Source organism: Dasypus novemcinctus, chromosome 8, assembly GCF_030445035.2.
Source record: "Dasypus novemcinctus isolate mDasNov1 chromosome 8, mDasNov1.1.hap2, whole genome shotgun sequence".
Taxonomy (NCBI): domain Eukaryota; kingdom Metazoa; phylum Chordata; class Mammalia; order Cingulata; family Dasypodidae; genus Dasypus; species Dasypus novemcinctus.
In genome coordinates, this window is record NC_080680.1 from 50,188,227 (window position 1) to 50,208,415 (window position 20,189).

At 36.8% G+C, this 20,189-nt stretch overlaps 1 protein-coding gene across 15 annotated transcripts in view; it reads right to left on the reverse strand.

Moving 5' to 3' along the window:
• Positions 1-230: 230 nt before the first annotated feature.
• Positions 231-20,189, reverse strand: part of PTPRD (protein tyrosine phosphatase receptor type D) — a 537,728-nt gene continuing 517,769 nt past the window's right edge. For 14 of the 15 annotated variants that reach the window (XM_058301839.2, XM_058301846.2, XM_012519131.4 and 11 more), the window contains 7 exons: positions 14,738-15,023; positions 14,155-14,333; positions 13,420-13,546; positions 12,076-12,201; positions 8,852-9,006; positions 5,864-5,999; positions 231-3,945 (listed from right to left, as the gene is read on the reverse strand). In XM_058301839.2, coding sequence (XP_058157822.1) covers positions 3,877-3,945; positions 5,864-5,999; positions 8,852-9,006; positions 12,076-12,201; positions 13,420-13,546; positions 14,155-14,333; positions 14,738-15,023 — 1,078 coding nt within the window. In that variant the 3' untranslated portion in view covers positions 231-3,876. The remainder of the gene's footprint in view (positions 3,946-5,863; positions 6,000-8,851; positions 9,007-12,075; positions 12,202-13,419; positions 13,547-14,154; positions 14,334-14,737; positions 15,024-20,189) is intronic. The other variant, XM_071216735.1, reaches the window with a different exon arrangement.

A 20,189-nucleotide genomic window follows, 5' to 3' on the forward strand; every position in this document is an offset into this window, starting at 1 on the left:
CACCTTCCACAGAATTAAAGGTTACCCATGATCTGCAATTTGACTGAAAACATCTCTTCCCTTGCTGTGTGAACTGGGTAAAGTATTTCCTCTGGTCCTCAGTTCACTTACAAGTGAAATGAGGCTATACTTCCTAACTCAGGGTAGGCACTTATAAAAAATCATTGGAAAAGGGGAACATACATAGTTCCAAACCAATGCGCTTCAGTGGACAAAACAAAGGCCAGGGCTGCATAACACTGACATTTTTATTAGAATTCAGTTGTAACAAATGGAACTTGTGTCAGCAAAGAACTGATTTTCATACAGACTTCTTTCGCCACCAATGTAACGAAGTAAGAAAATAAAAAGCACGCCTTTCATTCTGTAAAACATTTACGCGTACTACTAATTAGAGGTAATTGTATTTTTTTTAACAAGCCATTTTACAAGTTATTTTTTTAAATTTTTCAGTCTATGCATCCAAAATGAGAGCAAAGAACACAACTGTTATTATCTTTGTAAAGACACTCCAAGCTTGGATGGCAAAGCCACGTACGGATGGATAGGATGGAACTGTAGCCTTCTGATCTCTGCTGGAGTATCAGGGCACCCATAAACCCAAAGGAAAAATGAAAAGGGAATTAAAGATCAAACGAGGGACTAAAACAAAGCAAAACTAAAAATAAGCAGGAAAGAAAAAAATCTGTACATTGCTGCAGAGTTTTTTCCTTCCTGTTTCTACGTTGTGTTATTTACATACACACAAATGAATTTCTGAAGCAGTTTCTTACAGATGGGTTCAAGTAATAACATTATTGGGTGTAGAATCAATAGGGCAGTGCATAGTACAAAGGTATAGAAAGTGCAAAGTTCCCTAGAGGCCCTTCCCTCCCCTGGCTGTCCTCGCCGTTGTCTAACCATGCAAATCATTTTTTAAAAAAGAGCTAAAATAAAGTTCTGTACAAATCACTTTTTATATATTTTGATTTTTTTTTTTTACCATTGTAACTAATTACAAAATTATACATAACTACACATACATAGGTAAATAATAGCACCGTACTGGTTATGATGATGAAAATAATTGGAAACTTGAAAGTTTATGATAATGATAAAGATGTTTACCTGGGCAATTAAAACTTGAATGGTTGTACAAAAAAGCATGGAGTGGAATGCACATCAATGACACTAAGGGAGTTAATTCTAGGTACATCTCTTGAACAGTAAGTTTTCTGGAAGTCTCTGCCCCGTTTGTCTGTGGTATGCATCCCATTCATTTCCTTTTTGTGTCTGTTATCTTTCCCTTTGCCCAGTGGGCAGTTTCAGGGAGAGAAATTGCTGATAGACCAAGCGTAGTTGTGTGCAATACTCCATCAGCGTCTACATGTCTAACATGACGTTTTTGTATGATGCAATGTCTGTCTAACCCCCTTTGGCTAAAAGAAAATTACAATGCTGAGTAATCTGGCACTTGGATAAATCTCCAAAACATACAAAACTAAAAGAAAACAACAATAGACCCACATAGTGCACATTCTTCTCTGGTTCTGATGTAGGTTAGAGCGTCTCATTCTGAGGTAGCCTTCTAGATACTTTTTTTTTTTTAGTAGTATATATATTTTCTTTTTAAAAATTTTTTTACAAAAGTGCTCAAATACGATGCTTGCAAGTGTTTGGTCTCTTGGATTTCATTCTGCTAGCAATGGGAAAATGTGGAAAACAAAAATTTTCCATGCAGAACATCAATGTAGCTAAAATTAAACCAAAGTCTTATACCTATACCAAAACTCTTTGAGAGTTCCTTGGATATTTTGAGGGTTCTTTAAAATTATATAAGATATGGCAAACATGCCATCATCCATGGCTTCTAAAAGAATTTATGTTGAAAAATTTGGGAAAGATCTATCATCCATCATCTATCCGTCCATCTATCTATCTACCTACCTATCGATCTATCATTTGTTCATTTCCTTCCACTTCTAGGAGAATCTTAATGGAATATCAAAGATATTCCACTGTTGTCCGTGATGTTTGTTATTAAGATAAATTTGGTGCAGTTGTTGAATGTTCCAAAGCAAATTTGGAAGGGATTATAAAGAAGAGTTTTTTTTTTCTGATATTGACAATTACAAAAGGAAGATGGGTCCTGATTATCCAAGTGCTTTGGGCTGGTACAATCCCTAACATCCCCGACTTGGTAGAAAACTAGGAATGCATTATTATTAAAAGAGTTTTTGTACATGTGGTAAACAGATAATGCTTTAATTGAAGAGTAACAGATATGAACAACTAAAGAAAATGAAATTTAGAAGCTAAAAAGAAATGCTATTAAAATAGGCATCAATTATAAGGCACTCTAAATGCAAAACTAAAATCAAAACAAAACAAAGTACAGCACTTCCCAGGAATGCTGTATGCCACAAAATGCTTCTGACTGAACAGAGTAACATGATTTTGGCTTTGCCCCTGTTACATATCATAAATGCAAATTTCGTAGCACATACTATAGACAATATATGATTGAATACAGTTTTTTTTTTTAACAACTTGATAGCTGATATAGTACAACATTCTCCCTCTTAAAGGGATATGCACTGACCTTTTCCACATGCACACCTCTTAGATACTTAATATTTTTTTTATTGCACTAGAGTGTTACAAATATTGAACTTTGTTGGAAGCTTGGCTAACAAAATGTTATTTTTGAGTATGACTGGGTAAGTAGGAGAAGATTGGGTAGGAAATTAGGGGGTGAGGTTTGACAATCACTGATGTGCATTCCTCATTTCCCTTAAAAAAATCAAAATTTCATGACATTAGGAAATACAAATGTCTTAAAATTAATAATAAATTGAAAGTGATGTTTACAACAGCTTTTCTAGCTTTAAAAAAATTAAATCATGGAAGAACTGAATGATAGCTATATCTATATTTTATGTGTGGATACACTGTCTATATATACATAGACACCCTCCTAAAATATGGATATCTATGTATATATGTTAGCAGCAACTTTATACTTTGCGCCTCCCTGTTGATTCCCAAAACAAAACAAACAAAACAAAATTCTCTTTGACTATCTGAAGAGAATGGGTACTTTTATACCAATCCAAACTGAACAGAAGTGTAAAAGTAATAGCTGACAAGACTAACACTGTAGATTAAGAGAATTGCACAAAAATGTGCAAATTTTCAAATTATTTGATATTTCTACAGCAAGGTATTACAGATAACAGTTCTACAGCTTAAAAAACTGTCATTTGGAAATAAAAAAATGAAGAGTTATGTAACTTTTTTTAAAATTTACTTTATCGAATGATACATTTTGTTAAAAAAAAAGTTTACACAGTTAAAAATGAAGCACAGGTCAGCAGTATCTTTACAATACTAAAAAACTAAATCAAGGACTTTCTTTTTAAACATTCTCTCCCTTTCCCCCCCCCTAAAATGTTATTATGAGCAGTATGGTGGGAAGGGGCGATGAAGCAAAGTCCATTTTGTCATGAGAAGTCATATCAGCAAACATCTTGCATGGAACTGCAGCGCTCTGGTGATTTCTCCTTGCACCTTCTAAAGCAATCCTGAACAAGATGGTGGTTCTTTGCTGTGATTCTTTCTTCCCTTTATTTTGAATCCTTGAGGTATCTGCCAATAAAATCCTTAGACGCCTCACCAGTCAGGATTCTCTTTATTATTTTCAGGTTAGATATTAAACTGTGAGTTCTTGGTCCACCTGGAAGAGTTTTATTTGTTTTTAATTTGTGTGTAATAGTCCCACTAAGTGGTTGTTAGCTAGAAGTTAAGAAAGACTTCTCAAGTGCCCCATATGGCTCAGAAGAGACTCTGTGGATAGTGAAGGGCCTGCAGTAAAAATCCAGAATGGGACAGGGGTTTCTACGTTGCATAGTGATCAAAGCTGCCCAGGTACTCTAGTGCGGCTCGATAGCAGAATTGATACTGATCCTGCGGAGACAAAGGGTGGGAAGAAAAAGGAGAAGGGACCATGAGACTGTTTTAATAAAAAAGTGAAGATCAATATTGCAAAACAAAGGTATATCTACTGGGGGTCAAAATCATTACTCTTGTCCATCGGTTCAATACAATGACCAATGTTTTAGTGAGCAAAGAACAATTATAGCCACAGGGGGTGTTTATTAATATCACCAATCAATTTTTGACTAAAATAGTCTGCTAATTCCAGGTAGTGGCAGCTCCAGTGAACATGAGCTCCCAGTCATGTGTAAACTCTTCTCAAAGTAGTATAAAGCAGTTACCACCAACTGAACGCACACACAATTGACTGCTTATTTGGGATGATTTAACTACTTCTCAGTTTGAATATTTAGGAGAGGCTAATGTAGACACAAACTGTCCAGGGGAAAATCTGGATTCATTTATCTTCTGGGGTACTGCCAAATAATTTGAAATTTTCCAAAAAAAATTCTATTCAGAAGGTAGGCCCTTGGGGCCTGCAATTAGCATTACTAGCCATCATTTCTGATGTTCATTTATCATGTACATGTGAGAGGGGCAGCCCAGGACTAGCTGTCGAGGAACACCAGGCACACAAAGCCACTGACACAGGTGCTGGGCTTTCAGGTCCTTCATCCCCCAAAGACGTCATCAGAAGATGGGGCCCACATCTAAACGTACCTGCGCCGTCTGGCCTTATTCAGTGGGATTGCTAGTTGTCTGTTCTAGAAAGGCCCACACTAAGATATAAATGTTACGATATATGTGCTTTTTCAGATAGGGAGGGAGGAACGTTGTCATATTGGAACAAGCTGGAGCATTGTTGGAGAGATGGAAAAATCACAATTTGCAGATGACTAACAGGAGGAGAAAATGTAGGATTTTCCCCATAAAAGAAACTTATTTTCTATAGCCAATGGGGCTGAAAGTAAGTAGATAGCTTCTATTTTGCTTAAATGTGCATTTTTCTACACTAAAAATGGTAATGCAAACAAACAGAGTTTACGCTCCTGCCTTGTTACGGTAAGTTGCTTGGCCTAAGTGTTAAGGCTTTTTAAAAGTTCAATTTTCCTCTGGACCCCCTCCCCAACACCCATTACACTTATCACTCTGACATGATGTTTCGAGTATTGAAAGCCAAATGCTTGTACTACTTTGAAGTCAAATTCTGGAAGATACCATGGATGATGAATTTAGGAACACATATAAATTATATAATTTGGTGGCCTTTTTATCACTTATATTATCCTTAGAAATGAATGGTCAATTGGCCAGACTGGCTAAATTACAAACCCGTATTATTCTGAGAAATACCAGAATTTCCATACGGATTATTGAAATAGAAAATGGGGATATGGGAGCTAATTTCTCTAGGGTTTATCCAGGATTCAAACGTTAAAAATGACCAAAATATAGAGCAGTTGAAATCTAACACCTAAATGCACAGAAGGAGCATACAGAAGTTAAGTGGGCTGAGGGTCTGTTATGTGCCATGCACTGAGCTTTATATACTTAAGTTCAACTGTGTGAAACTGCCATTTTTTAAAAGGAAAAAATGGTCAAATAGTGACAATTTAACATGCTCTGACCTAATACATAATCTCAAGTAATTTCCACCACAACCTGAAGACATTGATACTGTCATCCCTATTTAGAGAGGGAAAATGAAGTTCAAAAATATTAAATTAGGGGGGTGGGGGGTATATGGGGACCTCATATTTTTTGAATGTAATATAAATAAAATAAATAAAGCAAAAAAATATTAAATAATATGATGTTTTTCCCATAGTATTTTGCTGTATTTTGCCTCTGATATTGAGAGTTCCTGGACTCTAGCAGGTCCTGACCAGTAACAATTATTATTTATCTCTTGAAATGTGACCAAAAACTCTGTGGAGACTTTTCTCACCTCTGTTTGCACCATGGCTGGCCGTTGTGTTCTTAGCATTTTGACAGTCTGGAAGATATCTACAACTCCTTCATATCTCATTCTTTCCAGAACAATGCTTAGCGTTATGAAGACTCCAGTTCTTCCAACGCCCGCACTGCCACAATAACAAAGGCAAAGTTACTTGACTAGATGCTCAGAGTCTTGGCCACATTGGCTCGAAGGTGGACACACCTCTCCCAGCTTCCACATTTTATCGTGTTCCTCCACAATAATGTTCAGGAAAATGTGGCTTTGAGTTCATTAAATGATCACTCTTGGGATAATATTTGTGATAACACTTGAGAATGAATGTGGAGTGACTAGGATTAAGTTTCATAAATGAAAATGACTTTTCAACTGGCATTATAGGCCACCCTGGAAAAACCCAGAAAACATAACTACTGTGAAATAAGTGGGTAAAACACAATATAGTTTTATATTGTTCATGCTGATCCTGAAATTGCAGACCCTGAATATTTAAAAACTTTAAAGTCTGAAATAATTCAGAATATGTTGAAACAAATTGGGCATCTTTGATTTTTCTGGGGCACTATTCTCTTCTTGTAGTCACTTAAAAATTAGGGTATGATGTCCCATTACCCATTCATATAAATAAATACCAAGGTATAAAGAATATTCAAATTTAGACATTGGTTTTGATATGAGAAAGAGATTTTCTAACAGGTCTTTTTTGGATATTGGTTCTCAATCTTCAGGGGAATCTATGAATATCCTATAAGAATATGTATGGATTTGTGTAAAGTCTATTTTTTTTTTTTTTAAGGAAAGAGATAACTTTTAACGGATTCTCAAAAGGGTCTCTAATCTAAGGAAAGAAAAAAAGGTTAAGAACCACTGATCTATAACACATGTACTATTTAAAAGCTCAGGAACTAAAACATCAGGGTTCTTTCTATCATATTAGCAAGAGTTTCTCTTTGCTTCCTTTATTGTTTTAAGATAATTGCAGGAACTTCACAGCAGCAAAAGAAGGGAATTAATTCATAGCTCTTATTCTCTTAAGAAGTAGGAAAGCATCTGGAGGTTTAGGTAATGAGGAAAACAGCGAATAATCTGAAAAATCCCTATCCTTTTTGATCCTAATTAAACCGCATGTGTAATGCTTGGGTACAGGCTGTAGAAAATGGATGGATTCATTTACTTCGGGATGTAGCTGACAGGCATATATAAATAGTGTGGTATCCCTTTCTGAACTGAGATTTCTAAAGAGTCAATTTGAAGCAAAGCTTTAAAATCCACTGGCAGTCTTTCAAAAGTGGGCAAGGATATCCAGTAGCAGTCAAGGCTCTATGTTAAAATGGAGTAAATGACCTTGAGTGTCCCTTTCGACCTTGAAAATCTCTCTTAATCCTGAAACACTGTGATTCATGATCTTATTTTTATTGAATGGTCCAGGTATTCCGAAGTCTATCTCACCTCGATTTGATTGCTCAAATGGTATAAAAATATAGTGTTTCTGGCTTCCTATAAGTACTTTCAAAAAAGACCAGACACTGGCCTTATAGATCCTGAGTTTATTGACTTTAGAATGTTGCTTCATTAAATTATAAGTAAAATAAGTGGTATTTTCAGGATATCCCTAGATAAGAGAAAATATTTAGAAGTTTTCTGGGTATATACAAGATAAGTGAATAACATACCATAGTATTTATGCTAGAGGAATGTTTAAATAATTTTGTCAGATACACATACTAATATACTCATATTTAATTAATGCCTTAAGTTAAGAATATGTATTAAAGGAAATTCTTTTCCTTACAGCTTATACTAGAAAACTCTGGATTAGCATTTAGACAATTATATGGAAAACTAAGGGAAATATCCAGTTAATTGAAGCCCAATATATCCACTTTGCTTGAATATTTGAGTTCATGTGCCATGTCCCCCTTGATTTTTGAACATGTAGAACAAAGGACTTTGGATAACGAAATACAAATCGAATGTGTCTAAGTACGGTCTATTTCTCTTATAATACACCATGCCTAGGAAACACAGGGAGCTAGAAAGGATCTTAGAGATCTGCTAAGAAAATGGAGGTTCAGAGAGATTTCCCTAATGCTACAGAGGTAAAAATGGTGAAAGTGTGATAAGAACTTAGATATCTTAAAGTTCAAGTCTAATATTTTTCCTATTTTGAGACATTGCCTCTCATGTCACTAAGAACTATAACTTAATTTTTAAAAATAAAATACATTTTTAATGTATGCCCTTAAGATTTTGAATCATAGAAAGATTAGAAACTGAGACTTCAAGTTACTAGAATTCTGAAATATATTAGTTTAAATAAAGTAAATTTCTTTTGCTAGTTTTTCACATAGCAACTTCTAAAAGCTCTAAATTTATATTTAATGTTCTTTTTGAACCATTTACTTGCAATTTCTATTAACTTCAATGACTTGAATTATAAAATGTTTTGGAAACTATTGAAAACAATTAACTTGAAGGTACTTTATTTTCTGATTTAGCAACAATTTTCAAGCAAATTGCAATTTTAACCGAGGCACCATTCTAATCACTTATTGACTGGCAAGAATTAGTATTGTCATTAAGGGTTGATAGCTATTTATGGTTTTCCCAAGAAGAAAAACAGAAGAAAGATAGTGAAAGATGTTTATCAATGCTGTGTTGTAAAAACAAAGCAAGTAAGAAATGATTAAAAGAACAAATTATTACCCAACCATTCCTGTTAAGGTAAAATTGGCTTTTTGTTGTAAGAGGTAACTTTTTGGGATGAAAATGTTCCTTTGATTATTTTCATTTTATGGAAATAAAGAAAAATGAGCCCTTCCTTTAGGTTTTATAACACATTTCTGAGAATACAATTTCTATTATGTTTACTTGCTACAAGTTTCTATAGTAAATGAACAGTCACCACCATTTAATTTCAAATTTATCATAGCATTAATCACAAGCAGAAACTTCAGTCATTCCTGATTCTTAACTCACCTGCAATGGACTGAAATGGGTCCATCTTGGCCAAACTGCTCTTTTGTTTTATGAACTTGGCCGATGAAGTCAATAAATCCTTCTCCAGACTTTGGCACTCCTTGCTCTGGCCAGTCCGTGAACTGGAACTGCCTCACTGTTCGGGACTGACCATCCTGTAAAGGGAATGCCACATATCGACCACAAAGGAGGATGCCAGGGGGAATTAAGCCATTGCATAGACCCCCAGCAGCATTCACAATGTTTTTTGTTTTTTGTTTTTTTTACCAAAAAGAAAAAGAAGGGGGCAGGCAGAGAAAGTTAGGAACACGTTTAACTAGAAATTTTGTATTTCACACTGCTAAGTTTGTGTCTTATCTGCTTTTAACACCATCACATATATTTAAAATGCAAATTCATTTGCTCTCTTAATGTCCAATTAAAACCCTAGATTCCTATGCAGCAAATAGCCAGATCATTCTCACACTGGTAAATGCTTCTGAGACTTAACTCTTGGGTTTAAAACAATTGGCCATGTCCACGTTTTTTCCAAAGGGGAACATATATACTCTATTTCAATAATTTCAGAATCCAGTAACTTATAAATATTGGAAAGAACAGCACGGTGTGTCATCCAGACCAGAGGTTTTGCTGTTGTCCCAGTAACTTCGTATCTGCTGTGCCTGTTATTTCTAGCATTGTCAAGTGGCAAATAGTGACTTTTAAAGGATCAGACACAAATCACGTTGTTGCTGTTAACCTGGATGCCCCAGTATCTCAAAGGCCTACAATTTCTAGCCACGACAGGGTACTCAGCATATGCCATGTGACTATGCTGTTAAGCAGGAAGTGAAGCATCCCTCAAGGAGACCAAATAAATTATTAGCAAATAAATGCACTATTTGGAAAAAGGAGTCTTCCTGGCTGATCACAGGAATTAAGGATGCTGTGAAGGGACATAACAGAAACAAACTGAAAGGCAGGAAAATACAAGCTAGATGCACAAGAAGTCTTTTCTAAAATGATTAGGCAAAATTGCTCTGAAATTGAGAAGTATAACTGTTTTGAAAAGAAATTAGTAAGGCTGCATCTGATTCCTTTTGAAATTTTACTGTCTGTTTGGAAGCACAACAAAAGCAGAAGTGACCCCCTGTTTACAGAAGCAGGAATAACAATTATGTCCACCAACTTCCGCCCTTGACTCATTAGAGAAAAAGAGAATTTCAAACTTCAAGCTTAGAGAGACTGATCCTTTTTGTTTGAAGAGGCTCTACTCCCACTAAAGCTTCAATTTGTTTCCGCTTTCCATTTTCATAACAGCTCTTTCCACATCAAAGTTATCTTGGATAAATGAGTGCATAGTCCCAAGATTCTGGGTAAGGAGGCATAGACTCAATCTTTCTCATTCAGTCATATTGAGAAGAGGGTGCAGCTGAAAGAGGGCTGGCCACATATGGACCAGCCTCGTAGTTTCCACAGGAAAAGGGCATATTCCCAAACTGGCATTTTTGGGGGACAGGGATAAAAAAGGAAAACCAAATCAGCTTTGTAAGAACGTGGAAATGACTGCTTGGACCCGTAACTAACTTACGGATGATTATCAAGGTAGCATGGTTATTTCCTTCTGTTTCCAGAAAGAGGATAGCACAAAGGGAAGCCAGAGGCTAGGTAATGCATATTTGCTCTTCTATAAATGTCCTGGGTATATCATTTCAGACCAGAGTTGCTTTTAACAGCAAGCAAAGGTCATGTCCACAAACCCTTACTATTTGGAAGAAAGACCACCTGACTCCATTTAAAGGTTAACTGTTTAACAATACTGTATTCTAAGTGCCAACTTGCTTTGTAAACTGGGAAGTTGAGATTAGAAACACACTAAGGAGCACAAACAGCAAGTTCTCTGGCAACTAAGAAAATTAAATAATTTTTAAAAAAATATGTGAACAAGTTCCTATTTCAGTTTTATTTTGCTTATTGTGATTAGATTTAATTTGGGTGTGTGGGAGTTATAAAGAAGGTGTCTCTGCCATTTGCAGAGCCAGGCTCCCAGACTCTATCATCAGAAATGGTTGGTGAGTTTGCTTCTAATGTACTTCACAATTTCACTCACAAGCATAGCTGCAAATTCTGAAAGGTCATGATTGTTTTTTGTTTGTTTGTTTTCTTATTTCTTTTTAACAATAAATGGAGTGGGTCAGCAAGGCACACTTGCTTTTGTAGCTCAAAAATGAGACCATGGGACTTAACTGTGCTTTTGAGTACAGTCACCTTCAGACTTTCTGGGATAAACAGGGCTGTCACCTGGACCAAACGAGCTGCTAACCAATTTTTCTCACTTTAGGTCAACAGCCAAGGCCAGCCTTTGGGGATCAGGAGACAATTCCAAACATGAGTGTTCTTTCCAGAAAAAATAGATCAAGAAAATAGCTCTACTCTCGAGTTTCATTCAACATACCCACTGTGACAGTTCTAAACACAAAGCAAGGTTTTGGACTGACCCTGCTCTCCCTTAAGATGTGTTTATAATCATGGTTTCGAAGTGGCCATAGGCAAGGATATTAAAGTTTATGCAAAGAACATCTTACATCAGGGCTGAACCTTGGACTCAGCAATCTAGATAAGAAATGCGGAATGAAAATTAGCCAATAAGGGTCATGGGTACACAGCACTCATGGACAGACACATTAGCACAGGGAGGAATAAACCATGCCAGGAATCAAATTAGAATGTACAGAGCTTGTCAGATTCTTCTAAAGAATGCCATTTGCTCTGCAGTTTTAAAATCATACCAAATTAACCTTCAAGCCCACATGACCTAAAGGGCTTTGCAAAACAACAACATATTTAGAGCCTCAAGTAATAAAGAAGTCAAAAAAAAAAAAACACAAAAACGAAAAAACCAAAAACCTCCAAAGAGAATTAGCTGAGAAGGTGAATGTAAGCAAGCAGAACCAACCAATCAGTGAAAGCTTCCCAGCCACAAACACTTACCAAGTGCCTCCCAAAGTTGGGCTGCCAGATGTTAAGTGTGAATGGAAGCCAAACCTGAATTTGTGAGAACACTTGCCAGACAGAGGAAAAGTTACTTTTCTATTAGAAACAAAACAAAACAAAAATAGTCTTCCAGAATGGGTGATATTTTTTTCCTTTTTTGGGAGTATGGTCACTTGGCAAATGTTACTCCCAGGGGTGCATTTTAGACAATTTTTCATGTCATCGCTAAGAATATGAATGCTCCAACTTACCCTGGCATCCGTGACCTTGAATTCCCTTAGGATATACTGTGGCATGTTATACTCAGCCATGGGGTCTACAACAAAGTACTGGTATCTTGCGGATCGTTCTGCTGGCCAGTACTGGTGACATTTTTCCTAAAAGGAGAAAATATTAATGTTAAACTATACAAAATATCAATTAGGTTTTGTCTACCATCCATTTCTCTCCCTTTCTCTCTTTCTCTGTCTATTTAATTCCCTTCTCTCATTAACAAAATTTCAAAATTCAAGGCAATTACATTCACATGGAATCCATTTCCTCTTCAAGAATGTAAGCTCCCTGAAGACAGGGAAACTATCTGGTTCAATATTTGCCCAACACATTGGGCACATAGTTCCTGGCATATAGTAGGTGTTTAATACATATCAGTTGACTTGAATATTTCAGAGTCTTAACACACAAGATATCCAAACAAAGACATCGATCCTTCGATACACTGCTGACCCTGTCCGTCATGCATTGTGGAATCACAGTAACTAGAATCATCATGGTTTGGGATGGGAAAAAGAAACCTCTGAATGGATTTGATTCAATCTAATTTGTTAGCTGAGGAAACCAGGGCCCAGGCAGTTTCAGTGACTTGGTAAAGCTCCACAGAATCAACAGCCAAATCAGAAGAGTCAGTTACTTTCCTGTCCCAGTATTCTTTTTGCTGTCTCTTTGGGCTGTAAAAGTTTGATCTTAGCTACATCTTTAACATGTAATTTAAGAAGAGAGAGAAACTATATCTTGAGCAAATATGGCAAATGCTTGTATCTATTTAATCTAAATGATAGGTCTTTACATGTCTCGGATACTATTTTATGTATATATTTTAGAATAATCATTTTTTAAAAGTGGATCTGAGATTACCATATTATATCCTTAAAAAAACTATGCTGCTTTCTAACATTTCATTCCATTGGAAGTGGAAGATGGGAAAGTAAGAATTTGCCAAGGGATAAAGTTAAGTTCCTTTCACAAAGAACCGATGTCACATTTGTTCATAAAATCCCAGCCTGTCCAGAGCAAAAGGAAGTAAGAATATGCTGAGGATCAGGACATAAGTCAAGCAGAGGTGCCTGTCCACTCATTTGTCTCTGCTGTTGTGTTTTACTGGAAACAAGGCCCTCGTTCTTCAAAACACTCACACCAAAGAACCTGGTGAGGCTTTGCAAATTGGAAACCAACAAAAAGTAAAGGCCCAGATTGTATCCAGAGCCCTCTACATTTACAAGAAATGACACTGGCATTTGGATTATTGAAATGAAACCCCACTTCTCCATGGGGTGAGCGTCTTATGAGGAAACACACTTAGGGGGTGGCCCACTCACTCTGCCCATTTCACGCAGCTTGGTTAGCATCACAACAATGGTGGAGTTGTGTTCCCAGAGCATCCGCCAGAAGTCTTCCGTGGTCTCAGCCAAAGGCCCCTGGGTGGCAATGTAGGCCTTTTGTTGTCTGGATTACAGGGAATGAAAAGAGTATGTTAAAATATTCAGAGACCGTGCAAAGGTTCACGTTTGATATGTAAACATTACACCAAGAACAAAACTATTAAAACATATCATTAATGCAATTGCTGTAAGTTCTTGTTAGGATCACTTAATAAAATCAGAGCATTTGAAACATCTTGAGGACTTTGCAGAGGAAAGTGCTTTGTTAATATTATGATGTGCATCTTTATCATTATTATTTAACTTTTAGTGCAATGCTAATAGCTCAATTTCATGTGTCATACAAATCACTTAAGAAACACTTAGTTGTGCTGCTTCATTTTCTAGGAATGAATGACTGTAACACAATCATTAAAGTTATGAAATATGATGCAAAACAGCTCCTTCCTCATCCAAACGGATTCTGAAAGAAGAGGGCAAACAGATTAAAAACTCCATGACAGCTTCTTCTTACTCCTCTCTAAAGTAATAAACAACAAATACCAAGGAACTGAGTGCTGACCTTTGCAGAAAGAAAATGGCTCTGAATTGAAATGATATTCATTCTGGTTATGAAACTAGGGCACATGTAAATATCAAGTCTCTGGTCTGTTAGGGTGCAACAGCGTATACCTGTATCCATCAATAAAACTGGCATTGATGTAATCAGATCCTTCTACTCCTCGGATGGGCTGCAGGCATACCCTCGTGGATTCATATGGCATAATGTTAACAAGGCGATTTTTAAATTTATTACATGGAAGATTGGCACTGATGAATCTTGAGGTGTGAGCTTTAGAGCTGGCTAGACGCTGTTATGGAGAAAAAGAAAAACCCATCAAAGATACATTTAGTCTAAGGTTTGAAAGCAATGCACCCAAGATTCTTTATATATATCTTTTGTTTACTTTAAAACAAATGACTATTCAAACTGCACTGCTTTCCACTTCCACCTAATGGTTCCATATAACCTATTGGATTTTATTTTTAAATATGATGTTCTGGGTATATGATCTGTCAGTTTAAATTAGGATGTAAGAGAGCTCAAGGCATTTTTAGGAAGCACAAAAGAGAAGGAAAGAGGAAGAAATGTTAGGATAAGATCACATAAATCTTGTACTTCTTTTCACAAATTTCAAAGGTTAAGAAAATAGAGCTGCTATTGAGTGACAATCCCAGAATGACTTGCTCTTCCATATCACATCCAGTGCCATACCTTAAATTCAAGCTCCATTCCTGTGACATTCTCTCCTGCTTCTATTTGTGTCAGCTTCTGAATGTAGGCATACAAGTTTCTAGCTGGCACTTCGGTATTTCCACAAGTCACTGCCTCTAACAGTGCATCGTGGATAAAGATGTATTGGTCTTCTGTTTGAACCATGTAATTCCTTTGGGCTCTCATTAAAGTTACATGGCCATAAATATCTACAGTTTTTTCATGCTTTATTCTTTCTAACATGGCATCTATTACGATGAAACAACCAGTCCGGCCAACTCCCGCACTATAAGGAAAACAAAGGGGAAAGAAAAGCTCAAATAAACCAATCAGGAAACCAGCACAATAAAATCATTTTTATAATTTTATTAACTTGTGTTTAAACCCCATAAATCCCACTCAGTTGGCTATTGTGTTGATTCTGAAGCACTCTAAAATCAAAAGCATCATCAAGTCACCATAATCACAATGTAGGGAATAAAATGTTGAGAAAAATTAGTTTAGTTTCAAAATGTAGTAATATCAAATTCACAATAACTATGCTCCTTGATCATGCATTACCAAGTAGATATTATTTTGGAAATATTATGGAAAAAAAACTGATACTGTTTTTAATTAGAAAATATATGAAAAATAAGTCAAAACCTAACTAGGCTATAGTTTTTGCAAATTCTCTCAGTCCATTTCCGTTCAATTTACCAAAAGAAAGAAAGAAAAAATCTAGTAAATCACACAACTTGAACCATTTCTTATTATAAAACTCAGCAAGGAAGTTCTAAACTAACCTAGTAGGAAGTATATAATTAAAATATTAAAATGTTGTTGCACAATGAAAATAGTACAGGGTATTCTCAATGGAAAGAAATTTGTAATAAAAAGCAATCACTAGAGAGTGTAGGTGTGTTTCCTGTTTTTGCTCCCTTTTCTTTCAGAGTTCAATGTATTTTAAAATTCCAGGAGAAATTCAAGTGTTCTATGTGGGAAAATAAAAGCCTCAATCTCTGGTACTGAAAAAGCTCTGAGGCTTTTTTTTTTTTTTTAACTTCATTACTTCTGGACTTACAGGTCATTTTCCAGTTGGTGGGATGGTTTCAAAGAGGAAGAGGTGAGAGAGTCAACAAAGCACAATGGCTAGGCAATGTCCACTGTTCCAAGGAGACAATCTAATTTACTGAACGGGATTACAGAGTCAGGTGGTTGAAACATTGGAATTTCCTCCAGTGTTGAAAAGAAAACTAAGAAAATAATACATCTATGTTTTTACAATCTCAAGGTAAGCCTTGCATGTTTCTACTCATCAAATACTTTAGGCTGAGTCCATTTTTGTGTCACATAGGGTTTAGTCCAAAACCGTTCTTTTTTCCTGCTGTTCATGGATGTTTACCTGGCTGTAAACAGGAATAGGTATACATCACCACCTCATGTACCAAGCAACAGGAAGCATCTTCCATTCCATGTATCCCATTGTTTCCCATCATTTGTGTTATGATGTGTTCATTTATTCATCCACCCACCTTTGTATCCATCTCTTTACTCAGGGAAAAATAATGTATTCTGCTAAGTGAATTGAGGGATACAACAATAAAGATGATGTGGATTCTACTTCGAGCCAGTTTAGAGCCTATCAAAGGAGATAATACTTTTACAAAAATATTTATAATCAAGGAAAAAGTGTTGATTTTATGGATGCTTGGCATTTGAACTGGGATTGGAAGGACAGGAAGGATGAGAAATTAAGGAAGGTAGGACAACAAAAGAGAAGGAATGGTTTTTGTAATGATACTGCTGACTGTGGGAACTACATGTGAAACTTCATCTGCCTGGTGGGACACCTGAGCAAGAACTTCAAACTGAGAGTTTAATGAACACCAGGGTGCCTCTCTTAACTCAAATGTCAATTTCTCTCTGGCACCAACTGGCTGCAAGGTGGTAGGAAAGCATTTTATAAAGATATAATACATTTGTTGAACTACTGAACAGTGCAGATCAAATCTAGCCTCCATGTAGGAGTCCTGTCATTTGTAGACTAGTAGATTAAGTTGGAATGTGGGGAAGTGGACTTGGCCCAGTAGTTAGGGCATCCGTCTACCATATGGGAGGTCCGCGGTTCAAACTCCAGGCCTCCTTGACCTGTGTGGAGCTGGCACATGTGCAGCGCTGATGCGCGCAAGGAGTGCCATGCCACGCAGGGGTGTCCCCCGCGTAGGGGAGCCCCACACACAAGGAGTGTGCCCCGTAACGAGAGCCACCTAGTGCAAAAGAAAGTGCAGCCTGCCCAGGAATGGCGCTGCACACACAGAGAGCTGGCACAACAAGATTATGCAACAAAAAGAAACACAGATTCCCGTGCCACTGACAACAACAGAAGCGGACAAAGAAGAACATGCAGCAAATAGATAAAGAGAACAGACAACTGGGGCGGGGGGTGGGGGGGAGAAATAAATAAATAAATCTTTTAAAAAAATGTAAGAATGTGATATAACCGCTATTTTAAAATTGTCCTGTGCCAAAGGGCCTCTGGGTATTGATTCTAAAACTCCACCTACAAACTCAGATGACATGGGCATGCCATGCAAATGCCTTCTGGGAAAAAGGGTCTTAGAAATGATAGACAGTTCATGCCTTACCATGTAATGAAATGAAACCAATGAGAAACCTGACACAAGCTTTACTATAGAGCTCTGTTGTCCTGGTAGTTCCAATTTCACTGAGAGCCACAGAGTCCTATTTAGTTTGTCCAATTATATAAATTGTTAGATGGCAAGTTTTCCATGACACTCTCCACCCTCTACCCCACATACCTTAGTACCTTAAATTACCCTCAACTATAGTCTCAAGCATACTGCACAATTAATTAGTCGTGAGGGGCTGCCAAACATGAACCATAGTACCTATCTTTAGAGAAGAACTTGCAATTTTTGTCCTCTCTGTGTGCCCTGTACCAAGTATGCAGTAAGCGCTCAATAATATTTGTGGAATAAGTGAATGAATGAATGACTGGCATAGGAGGCCTTATGTAAAGAGCAGCCCATTGAGGTAAGGTAAGCCTACTTAGGAATAAGGATTTAAAGTCAGTCAAAGAATTCCTACAGTTGACAAAGGGTCAGAATTACACAGGGAATATAAGAAGAGGGCTCCACACAGTGTTTGATAGGAAATATGAAGACAGGAAAAATGTTTTAATAGTCTCTGTGTCTGTGTCTCCTGATAATGCCTTTGCTTTGCAGTACAAGAATCTAATTAAGACTTAGCCTGGGAAAGGGAGGTAGCTCCTGGTCCTAAGAGATGATAAGATCTTTTCTTCTTTTCTGTGTTGTTTCTCTAAATTGTCTTCATTCTAATGGTGCTTTGCTTCTAATTGGACACAACTTCACGCACTTCTTCCTAGCAGAAACCGTGCTGTATGTCTTATAACTGAGTCCTCCATATAAACTATGTATCAAAGAATTCTAGAAAATGGTAGGAATATTTTCTCAAAATACGCATCAGGGACCATTCAAATGTCTAGATGATGCATGGTTCCATGTCCTACTGGAAAGATACCACAGAATTGCATAAAACTGGTAGGAATAACTTTAGCTTCAAACAGTATCAACCTCTTGATGGTGGTGATAATGCATTTTTTCCCTAAATATGAAGGGGTGAAAATATTAAATATGTGCCTGAGTCTAAATCAGGCATACTGATGAAACAAAGAAATAAAAAAAGAACCGCCATGACTTGGGCAAAACTTACCCTCCCACCAAACACAAAATATTGCTAACTGCTCAATCTTGCTGTTTATATGGAAGACAAGGAAGGAGATGACCCCTGCCTGATACTTAAGTGTTACTTCTTCTCTGGGGAGCATTATCTTGGGAGCTATAAATATTAGTTTGAAGCAAGATCATGAAGTTCAAAATACATTTTTCAGATACCGGTGGCTGTGTGACCTTAAGAAAGTCACTTACCTTCCAGTTTCCCTTCAATTGTGATGATAATAATTATGTAGAGTTAATTACCTAGTTAATTATCTAGTAAGACTCAATAAAACATACCCAGTGTTTTGCAAGCATAAAGGAAGGGACAGATTCTTTGTAGGTACAGACTCCATTTTACAATTCTACCTCCAGAACTCTGAAGGAATAGACAATGTACCAGTGAGGGTATTATAGATACCCCACTATAGGTATAGATTCTATCTATAGATAGAATCACTGCAGGATCATTTGAAATTTGGCTTTTAAAACCTTGCTTTCATTTACCCCCTTAAAAGTTGCTCTCCCTCTCTCCCCGTATCTCCAATAAATAACAGCTTACATTTGAGGAACTTTCTTCTTACATCTCTACGAGCATGCTAAATGAGATGTCACTAAAGAGCCTCCCCAACACAGTGCTCGGTGCCAGGGAGGCAATCAGTAAATGCTGATTTCTTTCTCCATCCTCTGATTCAGAACATTTGGGAACTGGCCTGAAGTCATACAGCAAAAAAGCAGCAGCAGAATGCAGGAACATAAATGCAGGTGATCACAAGTTCAAACTTAGCAGCACATTCTACAGCTTCAATGCTGCTCACAGCCACTAGGTCAGCAACAATTGCCAAATATGGTGGTGTTTGTAATACACCCCTCATGATATTCTTTTATAGAATTTAACCCTAATGTGGGTCCCCTGAAACGCTTTTCTTTTTTGGTTCCAATGATACTGGTTAAGGGAGTATGGAAACCATCAAATAGTCCCTTGGAGTTGATGTTAGGAAGGAAAGTGATTTTCTTATTACCCTAAACACAAAATTACCTGAAACATGGAAGTACGTGAAATTACCTCAAAATAAATGAATTGTGTTTCCTGTGCCATGCCTATCTAGCATCTTTTCCTTTCTAACCTGCTCCTCCCATTCTTGTTCTTTCTCTCTGAGACAGGGCCGACATTTGAGAATCACCTTAAATTGTTTTTGCCTCTTGCCCTGTAAAATATTTATAAATTCCTATGCATTCAACCTCCACAGTTTTGTTCAACTATTGATCAGCAGAGTGCTGGAGATGGAAAAAACAGACTGTTAAATTTCCAGGAATTTTGCTGGATAGTTTGCCAGCCATTAATAAAATGCAATTACGTAAACGTACAGTAAAGAAATTATATTAAAAACAAAAGTAATAAATATGCAACAATCTCACCTCCCAACTATTCCTATTATCTATTCTCTTGAGATGAAAATACTATCTAATGGCATGCTGCTGTACATCTCTTCCCAGCTTTGCATTCAGTGACCACAAGTTTATAGTCTGAAATCAGCCACGGTGGGAGTATTTCAACCAAGGAAATTTCACAGTTGCTACCATTTTTTTCCCCAAGATCTGGTTGTTACACTTTTACTACCCCCACCCTGACTATCTTAGTCTGTTCTCACCATCTAGGGGGCAGATAGGAAGGCACTCATTATTTTGTTCTTCCATCCATATTTGCTATACTT